Genomic DNA, 23,180 nt, shown 5'->3' with positions numbered 1-23,180 from the left:
AAGTGCTTTAGTTCTGTACCATTTGTGCCATCTAGTTCATTTTATTACATAAACCAGATGACTAGAGAAGGAGTACTTATTCCCCTTATTCAGAAAGGATCTACTATTGTATGGACTCAGTCCCTCCAGATAAAAGTAGGACAACTCATGATGGCGACACAGCAAAAAGAATTTCACAGAGATCTGAAAGACCTAAGTTGACACAAGGCTGTGGAGTAGGTGACTGTAATAATTCAAAGGAGCCAAGTCGCAACAGTTGTTAATATCTCTGAATTGTCAGCCTAATAGGTCATGGTTCAAAAATACTGATGCTAATTATTTACAGAAGAATGGACAAACTGGTAGAGGCCAACCTTAGGGAAGAGAAGTTTGGGTTCTGAAGAAATGAACATGCAATACAATACAGACTGCACTATGTATCTTAAATGAGACACTGTAGAAAGACAAACCTACATTTCTAGCACTTGGAGATTTAGAGAAAGCTTCTTACTGTGTTGGTTGGAATACACTCTTCAAAATTCTGAAGGTAGTAGGAATAAAATACGGGGAGCAGAAGGTTAACAGAAACTTGTAGGAAAATGAGGATAATTTCAAGAGTTGGGAGTTCAGAGGGACGTAGTAGATCAAATAACTCGAACATACTAGTTGACTTCCAATGTTTTCTTTTATTTAGCTTTATAATCAGTCAGTGAGTCAAGGCATACTTCCTGAAAGACTAAAATATGCTGTAATAATATGGATTTATAAAAGTGGAGTTAAGCAATTAATTTCCAAGTCAACCCTCTTTCTTGTATTTTTTTGAGAACAAATTGGGAGGGTAGCTTGTCAGAACACTGAACCACTTTCCTGATAACCTTGGAATTACTGTCCCTTTTGGCTTTTGCAAAGGATTTCCTGCAGAGAAACAAACACGTGATTGTATTGTATTGTATTGTATTTTTATTGATCCAGGCAATCATAGTATTGTACAGCTGTACATATGATATTGGATAGGTCAAGAGAGCTATTTACAGTAATTTTTACAAATTGATGTTTACATTATTTTGTAGCAAGGAAATTATCTTTCTTCAACAAAACAGTTAATACAAATCAAAGAGATGTAAGGTTTTACATACAATATTGGATAGGGCAAGGGAACATATTTGCAGGTAATATTTAATAAATTGTTTTTACATTATTTTGCAATGAGGAAGTTAGCTATCTTTAACAAAACAGTAAATGCAAATGTTGTATGGTAAAATTCAAACAGCCAATACAAATGTAATAGTAAAGTAGTCCAGTGTATTTCATGGACATGCACAGTATATAATTTTCAGACCTAATTGAACATTTATCATATTTTTTACATTTTTAACCCCTTTCAAAAAAATGATCAACTGCATAAAAGCAATGGTCCAAGAGATATTTTTTTAACTTATGTGTGAAGGCTCTTGGGTTCTTTGTTGCTTTGATTTCATTGGGTAAATTATTATACATTTTTATCCCAACATTTAAAACACTTTTTTGGTAGCAGGTAGTTCTGGACTGAATCATATGTAGGTCAGATTGCTGCCTTGTTGCATAGTTATGAATATCTCCATTGAATTTTAGTGTGCAGTCATTGTTTAACAGGTATGACTTGACAAATGAGACGATATTATAAATGTAAGCAGAGGGCAGTGTCATAATGCCATTTGTTTTGAAATGTTGTCTGCATGATTCGTTATGTCTTAGATTACATATTATGCGTATTGCCATTTTTTGCATTTTGAAAATATATCTACCTCCAGGTGAGTTCCCCCAAAATATGATTCCATACTGTAATGTAGAATGGAAGTAAGCATAATATACATGTATGAGAACAGATTTTGTGACTGATTTTTTGAGTATCCTTAAAATGTAACACACAGTTGAGAGCTTTTTTGAGATATAATTTGTGTGTGTCTCCCACTTAAGATTTTCTGCAAGCCATATGCCAAGAAACTTGACAGAGTCCACACACATAAGCTCTTGGTTATTTAGAATCACATCAGGCATTTCTTGTTTTTGGGATGAGAGTCTGAAGTTGATGTAGGTTGTTTTCTGTATGTTTATAATCAGTTTGTTCTCGTTGAACCATTTGCTGAGTGACGACATAAGCGGTTTAATTTTTTGGTTGTGGTCCTCTGTATCAGTACCCGTTATTAGAATACTTGTGTCATCGGCAAATAGTGTGGTATGTCCTGTAGCAAGCTTTGTGCTTATATCATCAATGTATAGCAGAAACAGTATGGGTCCCAGGATTGAGTCTTGTGGCACACCATATCTAATAGGCATTGTGTCAGAGGAGTGGACAGTAGATTGATGGGTGGTTGTATTCTTTTTTTCAAAATTAATTTCAACTTTTTGAAATCTGTTTGACAGGTAAGATTCTAACCATTTGTTTGCAATTCCTCTTATACCTTTATTTGCTAACTTCTTAAGGAGTATGGTATGGTCAATTACATCAAACGCTTTGGATAAATCTAAAAAGATACCAGTAGTGATTTCCTTATTATCCAGTGCTTTTAAGGTTTCGTTGAGATATTCATAAATAGCTGTGGTAGTTGTCTTTTGCTTTCTAAAACCATGCTGGTGTTTTGTCAATAAGGATAGTTTATTAGTAAAGTCTTCCAATCTGGTGTAAAATAATTTTTCAAATATTTTTGAGAATGAGCTGAGTTGTGCTATGGGCCGGTAATTGGCTACATCATTTTTAGAGCCCTTTTTGTGAAGTGGGGTAATTTTAGAAGTCTTTAGTAGGTCAGGGAAAACTCCGTTTGTAAAGGATGTATTTATTATGTGGGTTAGGGGTTCTACAATGGATTCTCCACATTTCTTAACAATTAAATCAGGAATATTGTCACTACCACTGGAGTACTTATTCTTTAGTCCTTTTATAACTGTAAGTACTTCAGGATTGGAGACTTTGTGAAGAAACATTGATGCCTGTACCGGTGCGGTTTCTATTAGTGTTTGGTGTTGAGCATTTGGTCTGTGGCAGTTGTTCTTTATCAGGTTTTCTGCTATTTTGCTAAAATAGTCATTAAAACCATTTACTATTTTTTGGGGATCTGATGTGACTTCATCATTTAGGTTTAGTTTTAATGTTTTGTTTATAACATGCTGCTTACTGTTTGTTTCATTTTTTACAACCGTCCACAAGCCTTTCATTTTATTGTTAGATTCCTTTATAAATTTATCATTGTATAATTTTTTTGCTTGTTGGATAACTTTCCTATAGATTGCAAAATAGGTCTTACAGTATGACCTAAACTGATCATCAATGTCATGGTGTTTCATGTGATTTTTTAAGTCACACTTTTTTTGGCTGGAAATCCTTATCCCTTTTGTTACCCATGAGTTTGTGTGTTTGTTTCCGATTTTCCTGGATTTCAGTGGAAGTGCAGTATTGAAGTGGTGGAGAAATGTTTCATGGAAGGAATTAAATATGTAGTTTACATCATTTTCTTTATAGACCTCTGCCCAGTTTTCAGCCCTTAACAGATAGTTAAAAAGCCTTATATTATCATCATTAAATTGCCTTTGCATTTTAGTTATTGTGGGATATTGTCCTATGTAATTTAAATTCGCTGTTAGTACTTGGGCTTCATGGTCACTGTAACCTGTGCTGATGACTTCGATTGAGTGGTGCAGTTTGTCTGTGTTTATGAAAATCTGATCTAGAGCTGTTCTTGAATTTTTTGTGATCCTGGTTGGTGTGTTTACAGTTGGGGATAGGTTGAATGAATTTGTAATATTCAACAATTCGTCTTTGTTTTTTCCAGGTGTGAGGAAGTCAATATTAAAGTCTCCACTTATTAATAGATTTTTGTTTAGTGAGTGAATTTTTGTGAGTAGTGCTTCGAGGGAGTGTTTGAAGGTTTGGATGTTTCCATCAGGGGCTCTATATATATTCAGTATCAATAGGTTATAGTCTGTTAAGATAATTAAGGAGAATTCAAAGTCTGTTTCTATTTGCATATTATTGTACTTTGTGAGGCTTTTGTATCTTAAATATTTTTTGACATAGATTGCTGTACCACCTCCCTTACTTTTGTTCCGACAAGAATAACCAGCTAGAGTAAATTCGCCAAGTGGGGTTTTTTTAATTTTGTCTTCTGTTAACCAGTGTTCAGTAATACAGAGAACATCTAAGTGTGGCTTTGTTTTTAGGAAGAGATCTATTTCTAGTAACTTATTAAACATTGACTGCACATTATGGTGTAATATTTTAAAGGATAATAGTGACTGTTTTCCAATGGAATGATTTTTGACACCACTCACCGGGTTTTCTTGTAGTTTTGGTTCATGAAAATTTTGCTCTGCACCTGTTTTCCTTTGGTTTGCTGCTAGCAGGGAGCTACTGGCGTTCTTGCCCATAAAAAATCCTGGCTATGGACTGGAGGTCTGCGTTTTCGTGTTGAAGATCTTGTCACAGTTTCCAGTGGTGCTGATTTGGAGTGTGGCTGCACATTTTTTGCTGTTTCCACTTGGATGTCGTGGGCTGACTGATTTGTGGCACTTGACGAGATATTTGCATAGGATGTTGTTGGTGACTTAGTGCTGACTGTGGATACCTTCTTCTTTTCTAAAACTGTTTCTGGTGTTTTTCTTGATGACCCTGACTGCATATTCACTTTTGTTGTTGTTACTGATGGCTCTTCAGCTCCTGGTGTTGCTGTTGGTTCAGCTGTAGTATTGCTCATTCTTCTGAGATTGTCCACCAAATTAGCTTCATTGGACCACGAATATGTTTGATGTCCTGGTGTAACACGTTTTATGGCACTTCTTGTTACCAGTGGACTTTTGATGGCATTCAGCAGATTAACACACAGTTTCTTTTTCCCATTTTTATGTAAGTGAAGCCCATGCCTGGTGAAGTCTTTCCGTTGGAGGAAGCTATTTACATCTAAAACTCTGATGTGTTCACTGTAAGATGCCTTCTGCATCAAGCAACTGTTCATTTGGTAGATTTTGCAGTTTTCATTTGGCATGTCATATCTGTACGGTATTGTGCATAGAATTAGTTGTGTGTGCCTAGTTTTTGCGATTGTTTCATCTAGTGATGTCATAAAACCACGTTTTGATCCATTAATATCGTTTGCACCAGCTAAGACGACAACATAATCATTTTGTCCTAGACTAGACGTTTTGTTTTGTATATTGCATGTTGTTTCTTTGAATATAGCATTTGGCTTTATCAAAGATGTAAATTTATAGCTGGTTGTTGAAATTTCGTTCAGTACTTCTGCACAGTTCCTACCGTGACTATCTGAAAGTAACAGTACCTGTTTTTTGTTATTTGTAAGCTGACTCATGTTCGTGTTTGTGATCCCATAAGCTCAGGTCTGGTAGTAGTAAAAATAAAAATTACCCTTTTGGCATGTTCTGTGATTGTGCCAAGAAGTTAGATTATGTGGATCATTTGTCTGTAATTTGTAAAAGTCTATTTGTTTTAAAGTTTCAGAAAAATTCCCCAAGAAAAAGAAGTGCACTGATTGCTGAGTGGGAGAGCAGGATCCAAAAATATTCAGAGCATTGATCGTGACCTCTGAACCACCACCAATGGTATGATATATCAGGAACACTATTCCATAAGTTTTATTGCTATAAAATTTGCTTTGACACTTCCATACTGTAAAACTGATGTGCTGAATTTTCCACACATCATTGAAATAATATATATAACTAAAAATTTCAAAGATATGAAATTGACGAGAAAATGTAAGCTTTCTTAGGGAATTTCAGTGATGAAATCTTCTCACATTATTAGCCAAGTAACAACTGTTTTCAGAGCTATTAGTTAGCTGATAAAGCAAGAAAATTTCATATATATAAAATCATCTTTGTTGTAACAGTAAGGTGGTTGCTGTATGAAGTAGACAAGGTCTTTTTCTGGAGTTCAAATTTTGTGTGTTGTTCCTAGATGTAGGTTGAATGGGACTGCTACTATTTCATATTGATCATACACTAATTAAATATGAAAATGTATGACTTCATATACTTACTTTGGAAACACACTATTTGTATAAAGCAGTGGTAGATGACAGTAAAGGCACTGATTCAGAGCACTGTATTGTAAACAGTAGGTGAATTATTGACATAGCTTGAGGACGCTTGAAGAGCAAATGATAAAGTTGTTCAAAAAATGTCTCCATAGGTGTATCACAATGTAATTATGGTTAAAGAGATTCACATAGGACTATTGCTGCATAATGTTAATTTCTTTCACTTTCCTCTAATGTAAAAGTTGTAATCACTCTGATTGCAATTCCACCCCTCCCCTTTCTTTTCCTGGTGTCACTATCTTGATGGAAATTTGTCATTACACACTATCTCACTTGCACAGTTGTGACAAATTTTCTACATTCTAAACTCTTAATTTGAAAAAAAGAGAAAAAGAAACGGCTCTTGAGATTTAAGTTGTAGGTTTCTTCTTACCTAGTTATGTATACATTTGGGTAGTGTATCACTGTAAAAGTGGAGAACAGTTTCCATCAGAATGTGTAGAAGTAAAAATAGTAGCTCCTTTGCAATGGAAAAAGAAAGTCATGTGCACAGGAAAATTATTCACGCTTATCAGCTTTTTGGCATATAAAATAACTAGTTTGAATTGTTACTTTCTAGTAATAATACACAATAATCCACACATCTTAACTCCAGTGATTTACCATCTAAGATAAACAATGGCCTCCCATTTTTTTTCTTTTTTATTATTTGCTAATGTGGCCACTCATTCACTTAGGATCCATTATTGTTATCTTATCCCATCATGTATGATGTATTACACCATATGTAAGTTGTTTCAAATGTTCCACTGTATTTTCTGCCCACGTCCAACCTCCTCCTCCTCCTGCTCCTCCTCCTCCTCCTCGTCCTCCCCACATATTTCACTGTACTTGGTCTACAATGGAGGCAGTTTGTTTTATTTCAGCCCTTCTAATAAAATGATGAAAAATACTTAGACATGTTTATCAAGCTGAATAAATCACTTTTACAAAAACAAAGGTTAGCTGTGATATCATGATTTCATATATTACATCTTGCAGAAGGTAAGTGCACACAAAAAATTAATTTACTCATTTACATCATGTAAAACAACTGAGTTTGGAAAAAATGATACCTTCTGGTTGTAGTGTGTGCTCAATGATTTAGGATACTGTATTAACTTTTATTTTGATTATGTAATATTACTTAACATTACCATTATTATTATTAAATAATTTTATCAGAAGTTTGTGTAGAGACATTTCAATGTTGAAACTTATTATTTATTTGCAGAAAATGTCACATTCCAGAATGTGTGTGGATACAACCAAGAAACAATACTGCCTTTGCAATTTTACTAGACTGCTGTGTTCCCAGTATTGTGAAGAAATTTGTTTTTCTTATGTAGAGTTTCTTAATATTATTGTGCAATTATTGTTGAAGATTTCTGACAGGACGAGAAATAATAAGTATTATTAGGGAGGTAATACACAATACATTCCAGCCACATAGGAAACAATGTCTAAGATATTTTCTTAATGGGTTTCTTTGTAATTGTATAAGAACTGTCATTTTACTCTGTGTGATGAATTGGTTTGAAGCTGAATATTCTGTTAAAATCCTTAAACTTAATTTCAATGCACAAATACTCATACCATTTGTTCTAATTTGGCTACTGGGATTTCATAATGGCTTCCAGTCACTTTTGGTTACCATTGGCATGATGCAGAAGTTGAAGTAAAAATTTCAATGGTATGAGCAGTGTTGTATCATTCTGTGTTGAAAGCAATCAAAACAATTTGATTTTCCTTGTATTGTGTCTTGCCTATATGCCAAATTTGATGATTGCAGTTGATGGAAATTCAAATGAAAGTCTAAAGTGATGAGTGTTAATAAATGTTCCATTTAGTGTGTTCTTTTCTTGAACTTCAGTGTAACACACTCCTGAAGAAATATTTTCCCTTTATTGTTCTACACACAAGGAGCTTTTGTCCTTCCTTCTCATTAATTTGAATGTGCTTAAAAATTAGAATATTGCTGTGTGTCATATGTTATTGCAATAGATTAAGGGTATACTCCTTCATAGTATTCCATGCCTAGAAATGTTTTGTTGATTAAATTGATGGCTGATGATTTAACAAAATGTATTTGCCATCCTTTTGTTGTGCTGGTTGGAAGCATCACTCGATGGCGAATTTAGTCTGCTAATTTCTTAAAGAAATACATGAAAATGAAACAAACTGTAGATAAACAGTTACACAACAGTAATAACGCAAGAATTACAGTAAAATTAAGAGAAACTAATATATAGTATTTTGAGGCACACATAATATGGTTATTCAAACATGACCAAAATGTAATATTGCTGGGAGTGTAACTGTACTATCTGGATGATGCTTATGCAAGATTCAGTGTAAAGATTGAACGTAGTTAGAACTCTGCAACTGTTAATCAAAGTAATGTCTGTAGAAAAGCATGTTTGTGAAAAAGGAAACTAAGCTTCAGCAGTTTCAGAAGAGAATTGGCGTAAGTATCACTAGTCTGAGTGTATGTAGAGAGGAGACTAAGAAAACAGTTGTTTGAATTCATTTTCCTGTTTCTTCTTTCAAGTTATGAAGTAATTTTGGAATACATAACAAAAAATTGATATATGAGAAGCTGTTAAATATAAGTATTAAAACTATTGAACAAATAGGCATTATAGTTAACAACATTTTATTGTGTAAGAGTTGTTTGTATGTGTAATATGACTGTTCTGTTACATATTGATGAAATTTTCACATCACTCGTTATTTTCATTGTTGAAATTGCAGGTAATATCTGTTATATATAAGTGTGTGTGTGTGTGTGTGTGTGTGTGTGTGTGTGTGTGTGTGTGTGTGTGTGTGTGTGTGTGTGTCATCAAAGTAAAAATGTGGTGTGAAAATGACTTAATGTACTGGTATTTATTTGAATACTATTTATACTGTTGCATTGTTGTGGCATTAAACTCCCTCTCAGACTTTGTTCAAAATATTGAATTTGAAGGTGCTTCTTGAATTTTTTTGTGCTACCACCCATGGTTAGATCTATTATTAACCAACATGTACATATCAAATATTCATGTGGCATGAGGTGCATTTCTGAGAAATGTAAGTAATAAATTGCTTGTAAAGGATCCATGATATTTAATAAATGGATACTAATTCAGTCAAATTTTGTCATGAAACACAATAAAAATGATAACTTCTGTATACATGTCCCAATTAAACCATTTCAGAAGTAATGCTTATATACATGCATGAGTTACCACCTCACTTAAACAGTAAGTATTTTCAAAACTGCACCTAAAAAAATCACTAATGTACTATAGTGCAAAACAAAAACTTAGTGAGCCATACTTATGACACCGAATTAGTCACAGTTTCTGTAAAAATAAATGAATAAGTAAATACTTTCTCCTTACACTTTTTGTTACTGCAATGTTATAAGGCATTTCAAATTTCTTCTGAGACAGATACACACTTACACTTCCATTATTCTGAGATGCTAATGTTCTCATATTGCTTACATCTGGAACAGAAAAAAAAATTCTCCACATAGGCAGTTGTGACAGTAAAAGACTTACTTTTCATCTCACTCAAGTGTGGCAATAAAAATAACCAAATTATCAGACATGTAGACTTTATTAGAACCTTATCCTTTTTCAATATAGAAAGGATTAGATGATACATTAAAAACACTACTATGGTCTCAGATATGCATCAATTTGTGTGCTTCATATGAGAAGCAACTTGGTGACACTTCAATTTATTTAGAAGAAAAAGAAAAATTCATACAGTTAGGTTTAGTAATGATAATCTGTGCAGAACCTTCCGGGTGTCTGTGATTTAAAGACCATTATGAAAAGAAACTATGCAGAAAATAGTTCACTATGCACCCATATTACCAGAGCATTTTAAAGTTACTTTCATACCACTAAATGTATAATTTAGGTAGCTAATCTCAAACCCTAATGAATCCATCTCCATCCTTACCCCAGTGACACTCCAAGACACACATCTTCCACATGTTCCCCAAAATCTACAAATCCAATGATCCTGTATACCCCATTGTAGCTGATTATTGTGCTCCCACTGAAAGAAGAATTTCTCTCTTGTTGACAAACACCTCCAACCAATTGCACATCAAAGATACTAACCACTTCCTTCATCAGCTCTTCAGTAACCACACGCCTTTACCTCCTGGACCCATACTCATCACTGTAGATGCCATCTCCGTATACACAAACAACCATGATGCCCAAGCCCTCATCACTATTGTACACTATCTCACCCAATGTCCTTCAGACTTCAAACCCACTACCTCATTCCTCGAACACCTTACCAACTATATACTACTACTACTACTACTATTATTACTATTACTTTAAGGGGAAAGTATATAAACAAATTTGTGGCACAGGGGCCACACTCATGACACCCTCCTATGCTAAAATACCTTCCTAGCCTTTCAAAACGCCAGACACCTTATCTGATGGAGGTCCATTAATCATATAATCCGGACTCAGGTCCAAGACATCCTATCCTCAGTCCTCCACAACCTTCTCTCCCACCTGCTTCATCTGGTCCTGCTTATTCTAATATTCCACCTTCCTGCACATTGACCTCTACCTCTCTGGTGACACCATCCACAACTCTGTCCATACTACAGCCATTAACCACCAATAGTACCTGCATTTTGATAGCTGTCATCCTTCCCACACAAAAAAATAACTCCCACACAGCCTGTTCACCCATGGGCATCATATCTACCATGATAATACTCTTGCCCAGTATGCTGAAGGTTTCATGGGGGTGTTCATACACAGGCATTCCCTCCCTCCCCCCCCCCCCCCCCCCCAAAAAAAAATCTAATACTTAAGCATATTTCCCATGCCATACCTTCAGACAACCCTAACTGTCCCACCACCCCCAAGAATCAGTTACAAAGGAATGCCCACCTCATCACACAGTATCACCCTGAACCATATAATTCACCAGCATTCTGATTATCTATCACATCTGGAAATGAGACATCTTACCCAAGATCATTTCCACCCTTTTTAAAGTGGTATTCATCTCCCCCCCCCCACCCCCCCCCCCCCCACCCACCCACCCACCAACCTACACATCATCCTGGTCCATACCTACGCCACTCACACAAGGAACTCCTTGTAACAGGAATCATATCCCCATGGATGACCCAGGTGCAAGACCTGCCCAGTTCACCAACTCGACAATTGCCACTCCAGTTGTGATGCAGGCTTACCCCACACTGTTAGGTGCAGGACCACATGTGAAAGCAGTTGTGCCGTGTACTTACTGAGCTGTTGTCACTATACCGTTTTTCTGTTGATATGACAACCAACCAACTGTCCATCAGAATGAAGCCACTAGCAAACTGTGGCCAACAACAAAGTTGACCACGCAGTGGCACAACATGCAGCTGAGCCCAAGATGTTAAATTTCTATGGCTGCTTCACAACCTGGGCCATCCGAATCTTTCCCTCCACCAGCTTTTCTGAACCACACATATGGAAGTTAACATGTGTGTGCCTGTGTGTATTTTCGCTCCCTAGCACGAAGAATTTATTCCAAAAGTTAGCAAGTTCTCTCTATCTTTTGTGTGTGCCTGTTGTTGACTCAACATTTCTGCTGTTTGGTGAGGGGGTATCCTTTACTCCTAAATTATTTACATTCTACCAGAACGTCACTACATATCAATACAAAACTTACACCTAGAGTATGCATTAGGGGTAGGAATTTCTTATTGAAGAGTCTTAATAAAATAGCCAAATTCTTGTAAATCTCTTTGTCTTGAGAAGAGTTAGATCGTGCTGCCCTCTCTTCATAATACATGCTAATTAACATACTGTTGTTGTTAGAAGTATTTGCTAGGGGTGCAGCTATTGTGTAAGCCAAATGACAACTAGCCACAGTTGTCACAATTGCAAGCACAGTTGTTAAAAGTAAAAAATGAACAGTTTGGATGGTGTTAAGAGCAGTGAACACATTTTATTTTTTCCTTCGAATAAATTGTATTTGCTCTTCCACTGAATTAGTCTAAACTTTTACTTTGTTCTAAACATCACATTCAAAATATTAAGGTGCTTATTCACAATCCATGAAGATGAACAAGACACTTTTTGCAGTATATAGCCTGCAAATAATTCTTCTTCAGTGCCTTAAGAGATGTTTTGACTGGAGGTTCTCCACTTCATCCTGTTCTGAACATATTCCTTCATCCATTTTTAATGTTGTCCTTCACTCAGTTGCTCTTTCTACCTCCTCATTCCTTCCACTTTCCCTCTAAAATTATTTGTTGCTAACAATTCCTACACAGTAAGTGTCTCGGGCAAGCTTTTTTTCTGTTTATGATTATTTCTAATAATCTTCTTTCTTCACCTATATATTATTTCATACTTAAATCTGTCCGTCTGCTTCACCTTAAGCAGTCTTTTCCATGATCACATTACAAAATTTTCTTAATATCCTTTATCTTTTTCTTTTTAACTGTCCACAATTCACAGCTGCATAACATTGTACTCCAAAAATAACTTGGCAAATGTTTTCCTCAGCTTCATGGGAATTCTTCCAGCTGTTCCCCTTAAAACATTTTCTTTCTCACAGATGTACTCCTTATTTCTTCTGTACAGCTCCTATTTCACGCCATTAAACTTCAGAATTTAACACAAACATATGTGGTGCTGTAAATGCGACACTTGAGTACCAATTGTGAGTAAACCCTATCTAAAAAATTTTCACAATAATGTACGAGCCCGGCATTATAGGATTGATCAAATTAGTGCAATATTAACAAGTGAACTCGAGCATATCTCGGTGTTATGCATTTATCAGCACTGGCTAACTCCTGAATTAGTTCAACATACTTTAATAAATTAGTCTTCCTATTCTTGCAGAAATAACAGAAAGCAGTAGGGGGTGGCTGTTTACATAAAAGAAAATATAATTTCATTGCCTCACCTGACTAAATGTAACAAATGTAGAAAAAAAGTAGGAAACTGCAGCAATAAACATTATTAGGTTCAACCTAGTTATTACTACAGTTTACTGATCACCATCGGGAAATTTTCAGGTTCTTTAAATAAACTGCAATTCATTGTTCAAGTAAATATTGATTTCCTCACAAAAAGTAGAAATTGAGAAGCCCTTTTGAACCCTGCTACATTCTACAATTTATTGGCTGATCTGAAAACTGCTACCTGAGTAAGAGGCATTTGCCAAACAGAAGAGTTAACACAGAACTTCAATAAAAATTTTCAGTGCATACTTTAGTCAGCATCATCCTAAAATACTAAAGTTGAAAATAAAATGTATTGTTAATACATGTCTATAAGAACCACATGTACATGCTACAGTCAGCCTCGTCTACCTCAATTTGGCAATAGCCTGTCTCCATGTCCATAGCGCTCACTGGGGGACAGGGTGGAGATCCGTTGTATTTTCTGATGAAAGATGGTGCTGCCTTGGTGCCAGTGACAGCAGTGTGTTGTTAGGAGGCTGCCAGCTGAGGGCCTGCAACCAACCTGTATGTGTGCTAGACATACTGGACCTACACCTGGGGGTTATGATCTGGGTTGTCATTTTGTATGACAGTAGGAGTGCACTAATGGTTATCCCATGGACCCTGACTGCAAATTTGTATGTCAAGTCTGGTGATTCGGCCCATTGTAGTGCCATTTGTGAACAGCATTCCAGGGTGTGTTTTCCAGCAGGATAACGTTTGTCCATGTGTCGCTGTAACCAAACATGCTCTACAGTGTGTTGATGTGCTGGCTTGGCCTGCTTGATCACTAGGTCTATCCTCCATGGACCTGCCTCATTGTGCAGCATCTTCAGTGATGTCTTGATCATCTGCTCATGGTGCACCAACAATGGCTTTCGTTTTTCCACTGACAAAACTGTTTGCATGAATTTCTGGCGGTGCAGTTGGTGTCTCCCACCATTTTTGCATCTTGGGCCTGTTGCTCTTCCACTCGTTGAAACTACAAAATTCCTGGGGCTCGTGCTCGATAGGAAACACTCTTGGTCCTCCCATGTGTCTTACCTGGCAGCCCACTGTAAGAGGTCCCTCAATGTCCTACATGTCCTCAATGGTACTTTCTGGGGTGCACATCAAACCACCCTCATCCGTTTGTACTGGTCCCTTGTCTGTTCAAAACTAGACTATAGATGCTTGGTTTATGCGTCTGCATGTCCAGCCTTCTTATGCCGTATCAACACTACCCACCACCGTGCCATCCATTTTCTCACTGGCGCTTTTGACAGTAGCCCAGTTGAGAGTCTGTATGCCAAAGCTGCTGAACTGCCTCTGTCCTACCACCATGACTTTTCTCCTCAGCAGGTATGCATGCCGTCTGTCTGCCATGCGTGGCCACCCATGCTATGCCTCATTCTTCGATAAGTCCTTTAATTGCCAGTATGGGATATGTCCCTCTTCTCTGTTACCACCTAGAGTCAGCTTTTGGCACTTGCTTCAGCGACTTAACTTCATATTACCTGCAACTTTCCCAGTGGGTGTGAACCCTTCACCATCTTGGCTTCATGCGGCAGCCTGTGTTCACCTTGGCCTTCATTCACTTCCTAAAGATACTACTCCAGCCTCACTCTATTGCATTCAGTTTCATGACCTTTGCATGGAACTTCAAAATAGTACCTTTGTGTACACTGATGGCTCTCGGACTGACTGTGAGGTCGGGTGTGCCTTCATCATTGGTGACATTTTTCAGTATCAGCTTTTGGCACATTGCTCAGTATTTACAGCCTCTGTATCAGGCCACAGAGTAAATCCAGCAACACAAGCTTTTCTATTGCATCCTCTACTCACTCTCTCAGCGCCCTTCAAAGTATCTGTCTGCTGTACACTGCCTGTCCTTTAGTGCAACGGGTCCAGGAAAATTGTCACTTGCTCATTCTTGATGGAGCCACTGTGCTGTTTATGTGGGTTCCTGCTCATGTCGGTCTGCCAGGAAACGAGGCTGCTGGCACTACTACCAAGGCTGCAGTCCTCATACCTCAACCCACTAGTTCCAATATTCCTTGCAATGACCTCTGTGTTCCCATCCGTCAGGCGGTGTTGTCTCCTTGGTATCGCCATCGACCCTCCCTTCATGGGAATAAGCTCCGGATTATAAAGCCTCTCCCAGTGACTTGGACGAGTCGTGCTTCGGTAGCTCAGATGGTAGAGCACTTGCCCGCGAAAGGCAAAGGTCCTGAGTTTGAGTCTCGGTCGGGCACACAGTTTTAATCTGCCAGGAAGTTTCAATTGTTCAGCTTGGTATTGATAGTTCTTGGATGTCCTGAGTGATACCATGGCAAATTCTGCCCAACTGGCGAGTTAAATCATCAAAATCTTAGCTGGTTGGATGGCCCTGCCCATAATGCTCCAAATGTTCAGAACTGGGGAGAGAACCGGTGGCCTGGCCAAGGTAAGGTTTGGCAAGTATGAAGACAAGCAATAGAAGTTCTCACCTTGTACAGACGAATGTTACCTTTCTAAAAAGTAATCCGGTAATCCAAGGATGGCTCTCATTGATTGAAGTAGAACTGATGAGTCCCACTTGAACTGAGCCCCAATGATCAAATCTGCAAACGTGTTTATCTTGTAAAATGTTTAGAACAGAGATAGATTATGTAGAGTATCATTAATGTACGGCAATCTTTCTTCATGGTTTTGTTCAGTTGTCAGAATGTGAAGGTTCAGCTGTTACTACGACACACTTCAGGATGGGTTGTGGCTGCTCATAATTAGTGATCCAAAGTTCTTGACCAACCACAATGCTAATGATCACCACTGATGTTATATTTCTTCTGTAAGCCTGAGCAGATTTTTGCACTCAACATAAGCTTGACATCTTAACTATAACAAATGACTGAAGCTATTCTCGTTGACGATGGCGGTATAACATCTTCAATAGCAAACAAATGTCCAAAGCAATCTTTGTTATGTGTACATATTGGTATGGCTTCATTGAACAGCAACTCATCTTCCACAATCTGCGAGTCCTTGTGGTACTCGAAGAGACTCATCTGAGAGTGACACCAAAACTGCTTTCTGTTAAAATGATATTCACCATGAAGATAACATATTTAGTTGCAGACAGGCACAGACACTGTTATACATTAAAGCTCTCAACCAAAGCCTTGTTCAACAAAGAAAACTCACACTAATGCATGCAAGCAAGCACATTTCATGCATGCTACCACTGGTAGCTCTGGCCAGAATGGTCCAATATTGTTAATGTTCTAACCTGGAGTTTCCGTTGTTTGATTCTGTTAAAATGACAAATTCAAAAGTGTGCGTTGTAAGGGTCTATGGGTTGCACACAGCCTTACAGTACGTAACACGTGCTTGCTAGCTGACCTATCAGTTATGACAATTTGCTTGGTCAGTACACGTGCGTCTGGCTGCAGCGTGATGCAGGGAGTAAGTGCTGTATTAACTAACGTGGCCTCGGGCTCGAATGTGTGTCTTTCGTTAGCTCACCATGGAGCCTTTTGATACAACCATAATTATGTCGTCACACACAGTGATGATGGGTGCATGTAGCATGTGTGTTTTATAAACAGCCTTTGTTAATAAGACTGTTTAAACTTACTTCTCGGTGTTCGCATATTGCCGTACCTCAAGGATGCACTGCTTAGAAATCCTGACAAATATTCCATCTAATTGTCATCTGGGGCAACAACACAAATAACGCCCTTATAGTGTTCTGTCATTAACAGATACTCTTGCATTACATATTCCTGTCAGCTGCACCTATTGTCAGTTTGAGACCTTCAGCAAAATCAGTTTCATATCATGGAACATATTCTTCTTTAGTTGCAATGGTAAGCGTTTGACCTTACAGAAAAAGAAAATCCAAGTCAATTAGAGCCCTAACTGGTTAGACGTTAATGATGATGTGAATGTTTCTGTCATCTTGGGTAACTGTTGTACATGGAGGTTTTTCATTAGTGGTCGCCTCACCTTCATAAATGCTCACAACACTTAGTTTTCCTGAATTTGGTGGCTAGGCAACTGCACAATAACAGTGCTGGTTCCACCCCAGATTATGACATTATCCCTATGTCACTGATAAAAAGACTTCGGTCCCCCTCCCGACACCCACCTAGCATGCGGTGAGGTCATGTGTAAATTTGGTGGAAAAATGAGGCTGATACATGTTGAGGTGAATTCCGTAGAAATGTTGGAACACACAAGGCAATACTGACCCTACAACTTATCTTAGAAGATAGGTTAAGGAAAGGCAAACCTGCATTCTAGCATTTGTAGATTTAGAGAAAGCTTTTGATAATGTTAACTGGAATACCCTCAAATTCTGAAGGTGGCAGAGGTAAAATACAGGCTATTTACAATCTGTACAAAATCCAGATGGCAGCTATAAAATTAGAAGGGCATGAAAGGGAAGCAGTGGTTTTGAAGGGCGTGAGGCAGGATAGTAGCCAATCCCCAACGTTATTCAATCTGTATATTGAACAAGCAGTAAAGGAAACATAAGAAAAAATTGGAGTAGGAATTAAAATCCATAGAGAAGAAATAAAAACTTTGAGATTTGCCAATGACACTGTAATTCTGTCAGAGACAGCAAAGGACCTGGAAGAGCAGCTGAATGGAATGGACAGTGTTTTGAAAGGAGGACATAAGATGAACATCAACAAAAGCAAAATGAGGATAATGGAATGTGGTTGAATTAAATCAGGTGATGCTGAGGGTATTAGAATAGGAAATGAGACACTTAAAGTAGAACATGAGTTTTGATATTTGGGAAGCAAAATAACTGATGTTGGTTGGAGTAGAGAGGATATTAAAATGTAAACTGGAAATATCAAAGAAAGTGTTTCTGACGAAGAGAAATTTGTTAACATAGAGTATAGATTTAAGTGTCAAGAAGTCTTTTCTGAAAGTCTTTGTATGGAGTGTAGCCATGTATGAAAGTGAAAAATGGATGATAAGCAGTTTAGACAAGAAGAGAATAGCAGCTTTTGAAATGAGATGCTACAGAAGAATGCTAAAGATTAGATGGGTAAGTAATGAGGAGGTAATGAATAGAATTGGGGAAGAATTTGTGGCATAACTTGACAAGAAGAAGGGATCGGTTGGTAGGACACATTCTGAGGCGTCGAGGGATCACCAATTTAGTACTGGAGGGAAGTGTGAAGAGTAAAAGATCATAGGAGGAGACCAAGAGATGAATACACTAAGCAGATTCAGAAGGGTGTAAGTTGTATTAGTTATTCAGAGATGAAGAGGCTTGCACAGGATGAGTAGCATGGAGAGCTGCATCAAACCAGTCTCTGGACTGAAGACAACAACAACAACAACAACTACAACAACCACCACCACCACAATCACATGCTGAGGTTATGCCCACTTCCCACCTGGGTCAATAAGAATCCGGCTTCTCACACTTCCCGTCCTCCCTTTATTACTAGATCTCCATCATACTAGGTCAGTTCACCATACTGAGACGAACATCAGCAGCACAGTTATCCTACTTAAAAATGGTGGTAAATATTACCATAAATACCATAATTTCCAAAGTTACATATTCTGCAAAATGGTGATATAATTTACAATGTAAGACACCCTGATGTTACAGTATGTTGCAGAGTTGTTATAAAATAATGGTGGTATGACATTAGCTGTAGCATACCCATCTCTCATTGCCATTTTCTATAATTTTACCGATTTTCCACCAATACCAATGCCTCCATTCTAAGATATATGTAAATAAATGACTGAAAAAAATACGGCAACACTAAACAATAAGTAAAGTGTGGTATTTTAACAAATACACAAACATTATGATTTAAATTTCACAATGGAACAAAATACGTATCAAGTCGTGTACCTTCATTATTAGTGCATGGCGGCAATATAAGACTGCCCCTCGTAGCCTCACAAAGAACTGTGCAAAAAATAATTCACAGCACAATAAATAAATCTACACTTAACCCTTTCATGGACAGTGGGAAGGTATCTTTCCACATATCGTATATGATTCCATCACTGCCCATTGAGTGAGGACAAAACAATCATACACCATGATTCAGAAAATGTAGTGATGTCAGGATTTCAAGGAAATTGTAGCAGCAACTAAAGCTGTGATATATTTCTGACAGGTGGCCCAGTATTGCTGCAACTTATAGAAATAGTCTGAAACATGTCAACCATTGCCAACACAGTGTTTAGCTGTCAAATTACCCTGTGCCAGCACACAAGAAGCACATTCCTATTTATTTCCTACATCTACATACATACTCCGCAAGCCACCATATGGTGTATGGTGAAGGGCACGTTGTAACACTACTAATCATCCCCTTTCCTGTTTCAGTTGCAAATGGAACTAGGGAAAAAAGACTGCTACTTGCCTCCATATGAGCCTTAATTTCTCTTCTTTTGTTTTTTTAGTCCTTGCACAAAATATATGTTGGTGGCAGTAGAAACATTCTGCAGTCAGTTGCAAATGCTGGTTCTCTAGATGTTATTAATAGTGTTTCACGATAACATCATCAACTTCCCTTCAGGGACTCCCACTTGCATTCATGAACCATTTCCATAATACTCGTCAGTTGACTGAATTTACCAGTAACAAATCTAGCAGTGTGCCTCTGAATTGCTTTGATGTCCTTTAATCATACCTAGTGGGGATTCTGAACATTTGAGAAACTGAAGAATGGTCATACTAGTGTTCTATACACAGTCTCCATTATGAATGAATTACACATTTCTAGAATTCTTCCAGTAAAGCAAAGTCATCCATTCACATTCCATACTACCAACCATAAATGATTTTTCCATTTCATATTGCTTTGTAGTGTTGTGCCTAAATATTTAATCAATGTGGTTGTGTCAAGCAGCACACTCTAATACTATATTTGAACATTACAGGATTTTTTTCTCCTATTCATCTCCATTAACTTACATCTTTCCACATTTAGAACAAGATGCCATTCATAACACCAAATAATAATATTGTCTAAGTCGTCATGTATCCTCTTATACTCACTCAATTAGGACACTTTCCTGTACACTACAGCATCATCAGCAAACAATTGTACGTTGCCACTCACCCTATCCTTCAGATCATTGATGTGTATAGAGGCTGAGTGGTTTTGTTACACTTCTCTGGGGCATTCCTGACAATACTCTTGTCCCTAAAGAACATTCACCATCCTGGATCCTGGACAGTGTACTAGGTACTACCATCGGATACTTGAGTTAATTCTTGCTGCTTGTTGAATAGAAAACACATGTTTATTTTAATAGAATGGTATAAGGTAATTTACTGAAAGCAGTGTCCTTCAGCAGCTACAATCTTTTCCCACTTTTTGGCAACAGATGAATTCCAGAATTAAAAATTCAGATTCTTTTGAGGTGGTCCACCTGTGGAGCCAGTTTCAAGATTGTTAAGAGATCTGAAGTGCTGTTCAGAAAGCCCGCTGCCTGGATCAAAACAAGTGGTGATTGGAAGGGGTGATGTCTGATCAATATGGTGGGTGGTATAAGACATTCCATCGAAGTCCCTTTGATGTTTCCTTGACTCCATTTGTGACGTCGTTTGGCATTGCCATGTCTCTGAGTATATTGTGGGCATTTGTCTTTAAGAGTATGATTCAAATTGAGTTATTGTGCTTTGTAGTATTCGGCATTCACTGTCTGACCCAATTGCAGCAGCTCGTGGTACACCACACTGATCAGGATGTGTTTTCTCACTCACTTCAAAATTGTTGTGTTTGAATTGTCAAAACCAATCTCTGTAATTGTTTCTGACAGGGCATGTTATCCATACGCTTTCACTAACAGAAAATGACTTTCTGCAGTAGATTTCCTGGGATGAGAGCACAAGAGTAACACTTCCTGCAAGTGCTGTTTTTAGGTACAAAACCCAACATGTTGAAGACACTAAACAGGTATGTTCTTTTCACTCCACTTCCAAGTCACACACTGATCTGAAAGCCTTATGTTACTGTTGCTAAATATGTTCTGTTTTGCTGTTCACTGTGTTGCACTAGTACATCTACTCCCCTCTCTTCATCAACAGTGAGAATTAATTCAAGCTCCCAATACTTAAGAAGTCATCAAGCTCCTCACACATCTGAGAATCTATTCCATATGCTCAGACTATCATTAACTGCACTGTTCAACTGTATAGTTGAACACTGCATCAAATGCTTTCTGGAAATCTAGAAATGTGGAATCTACCTGTTATCCTTCATCCATGAGTTGCAGGATATCATGAAAGAAAAAGACAAGCTAACTTTTGTACCAGAAATTCCTTATAAATCAATGCTGGTTTGTGGACAGACGTTTTCGCTGTCTCAGGAAATCTATTAATTTGTGGTGTCGTACATTACCACACCAGGCAAAACACATCCCGAGGTTGGCAGTAAACCATGTGACAGCCTCATCCATCAGCAGCAATCCTGAGGGCTGCACCTGCTGTATATGCAAGCAGCACCACCATCTAGGCAGCTTAAGGAAGATGCAGCACTGACCTCATCCAGTTTGATAGTGGATTTCCTTGAGTGCATTAGCAGTTTTATTCATAGTCTCTCTGTACTATGTTGTTTATGATGACAAAGCTCTGACTAGTGGATTTATGGAATACAGTTGAACTTGCTGCATTAAAGTCAAGTTACTCAGAGTACATCTACTTCTAATTATTTCTGCTTTCTGTCTAAGGCCCACCTTTACCTCAGCATCCACCCCTGGCAGATCTAGCAATATTCCTGTTAGAATATGCTCAAGAATTCAGCAGAAATCAACGTTAAGATTATTAATCTGTAATTTTGCAAGTCTGTTTGTTTACCCTTCTTATGTACAGGAGCCACCTCTGCTTTTTCCAGTTGCATAGGACTTTGTATTGGGTGAGAGAGTCATGATAAATGCAAGCTAAGTAAGGGACCAATGCTGAAGAGCACTCTCTGTAAAACTAAATTGAAGTTCCATTCAGGTCTGGTGACTTACTTGTTTTCAACTATTTCTGCTACTTCTCAGTGCCAGGAACACCTGTATATATGTCCTCCATAAGGTAGTATGTGTGACAGTCAAATGATGGTATATCTGTAAGATCCTACTGTGTTAATGATCTTTTAAATGTTAAATTTAAAGCTTAAGCTTTCCTATTGCAATCTTCTATTGCCACACCAGATTGGTTCTTGAAGCAACCAAATAAAAGGCTTTGACCTGCTTAGTGCACTTTTTAAGCTAGGTGATAGTTTGAGGTTCTTTGATAAATGCTCAACAGGTGATACGCAGGGAGCAAAACCAGATCATACACAAAGTAAAGACTCTTTGAATGTCAAGATATTAACAGAAAATTGTCAAAGCATTTGTAACAAAGTCCCTGAATTTACAACCATCCAGGAAAGCTGTTGCACTCAAATTATATTCAGAAATGAGGACCAGAATTCTTTTGGGTTCTCTGCAAGAGCTTTTCACTGACAAATGATGGTGGAGGTTTTGTATGCTTCGAACATGAGTCTTTGTACAGATGCACAAATTTCTACTTACTTTTATCTGGTGACATTTCTGCATTCATCTTGTATCCTCAGCGTTTTCTGAATTTTATTATTAAACCCCAGTGAGTATTTTCCACCCTTCATCCACCTACCCAGCACATACTCCTCCAGAACATTATTTACAATCTGTTTAAACTTTGCTCATAATTCCTCTATGCCCATCATATTGGCACTAAATGATGTCCATCATTGTCTAAGTAGGATGCTAGTAACTGCTTATCTGCTCTTTCCAGCATAATAACCCTTCTAGCCTTCTGGACAGATTTATTAACTTTAGTAACTATCATTACTGGGATGGCATCATGACCACTGAAACCTGTCTCTATACTGGCACTGTTGATAAGGTCAGGCCTGTTTGTAGCTACTAAGTCTAAAGTTATTTCATTGAACTAGCTGCTCAAGACAGTTTTTGGAAAATGTTCTCAGAACTACTTCACAAGACTATCTGTCCATACTACCTGCAATGAATCCATAGGCATCCTAGTCTATACTTGGTAGGTTACAGTCACCTCCAACTAACACTGGATGACATAAACTGTTGATAATGTACAGCAACCAGCTACAAATTGGTTTTAAATTACTTTATTCAGAAAGTACTGTTGCTGATTTTGAACTTTTCACAAT

At 37.7% G+C, this 23,180-nt stretch overlaps 1 protein-coding gene across 15 annotated transcripts in view; it reads left to right on the top strand.

The window, feature by feature from the left end:
• LOC126470094 (uncharacterized) overlaps positions 1 to 23,180 on the top strand; it is a 1,674,514-nt gene that overhangs the window by 573,326 nt on the left and 1,078,008 nt on the right. For 2 of the 15 annotated variants that reach the window (XR_007586124.1, XR_007586123.1), the window contains exon 11: positions 7,282 to 8,518. The exons of 10 other annotated variants lie outside the window; for them this stretch is intronic. Coding sequence is in view for 3 of the 5 variants with exons in the window: in XM_050097662.1 (XP_049953619.1) it covers positions 5,462 to 5,542 (81 nt within the window). In the remaining 2 variants the exon portion in view is untranslated. Of the gene's footprint in view, positions 1 to 5,461; positions 5,569 to 7,281; positions 9,144 to 23,180 lie in introns of those variants that run through there. 3 more of the 15 variants (XM_050097662.1, XM_050097653.1, XM_050097651.1) reach the window with 3 other exon arrangements.

Source organism: Schistocerca serialis, chromosome 3, assembly GCF_023864345.2.
Source record: "Schistocerca serialis cubense isolate TAMUIC-IGC-003099 chromosome 3, iqSchSeri2.2, whole genome shotgun sequence".
Taxonomy (NCBI): Eukaryota; Metazoa; Arthropoda; class Insecta; order Orthoptera; family Acrididae; genus Schistocerca; species Schistocerca serialis.
Note: the sequence above shows the minus strand (reverse complement) of the source record. Positions and strands in the feature narration are given on the sequence as shown.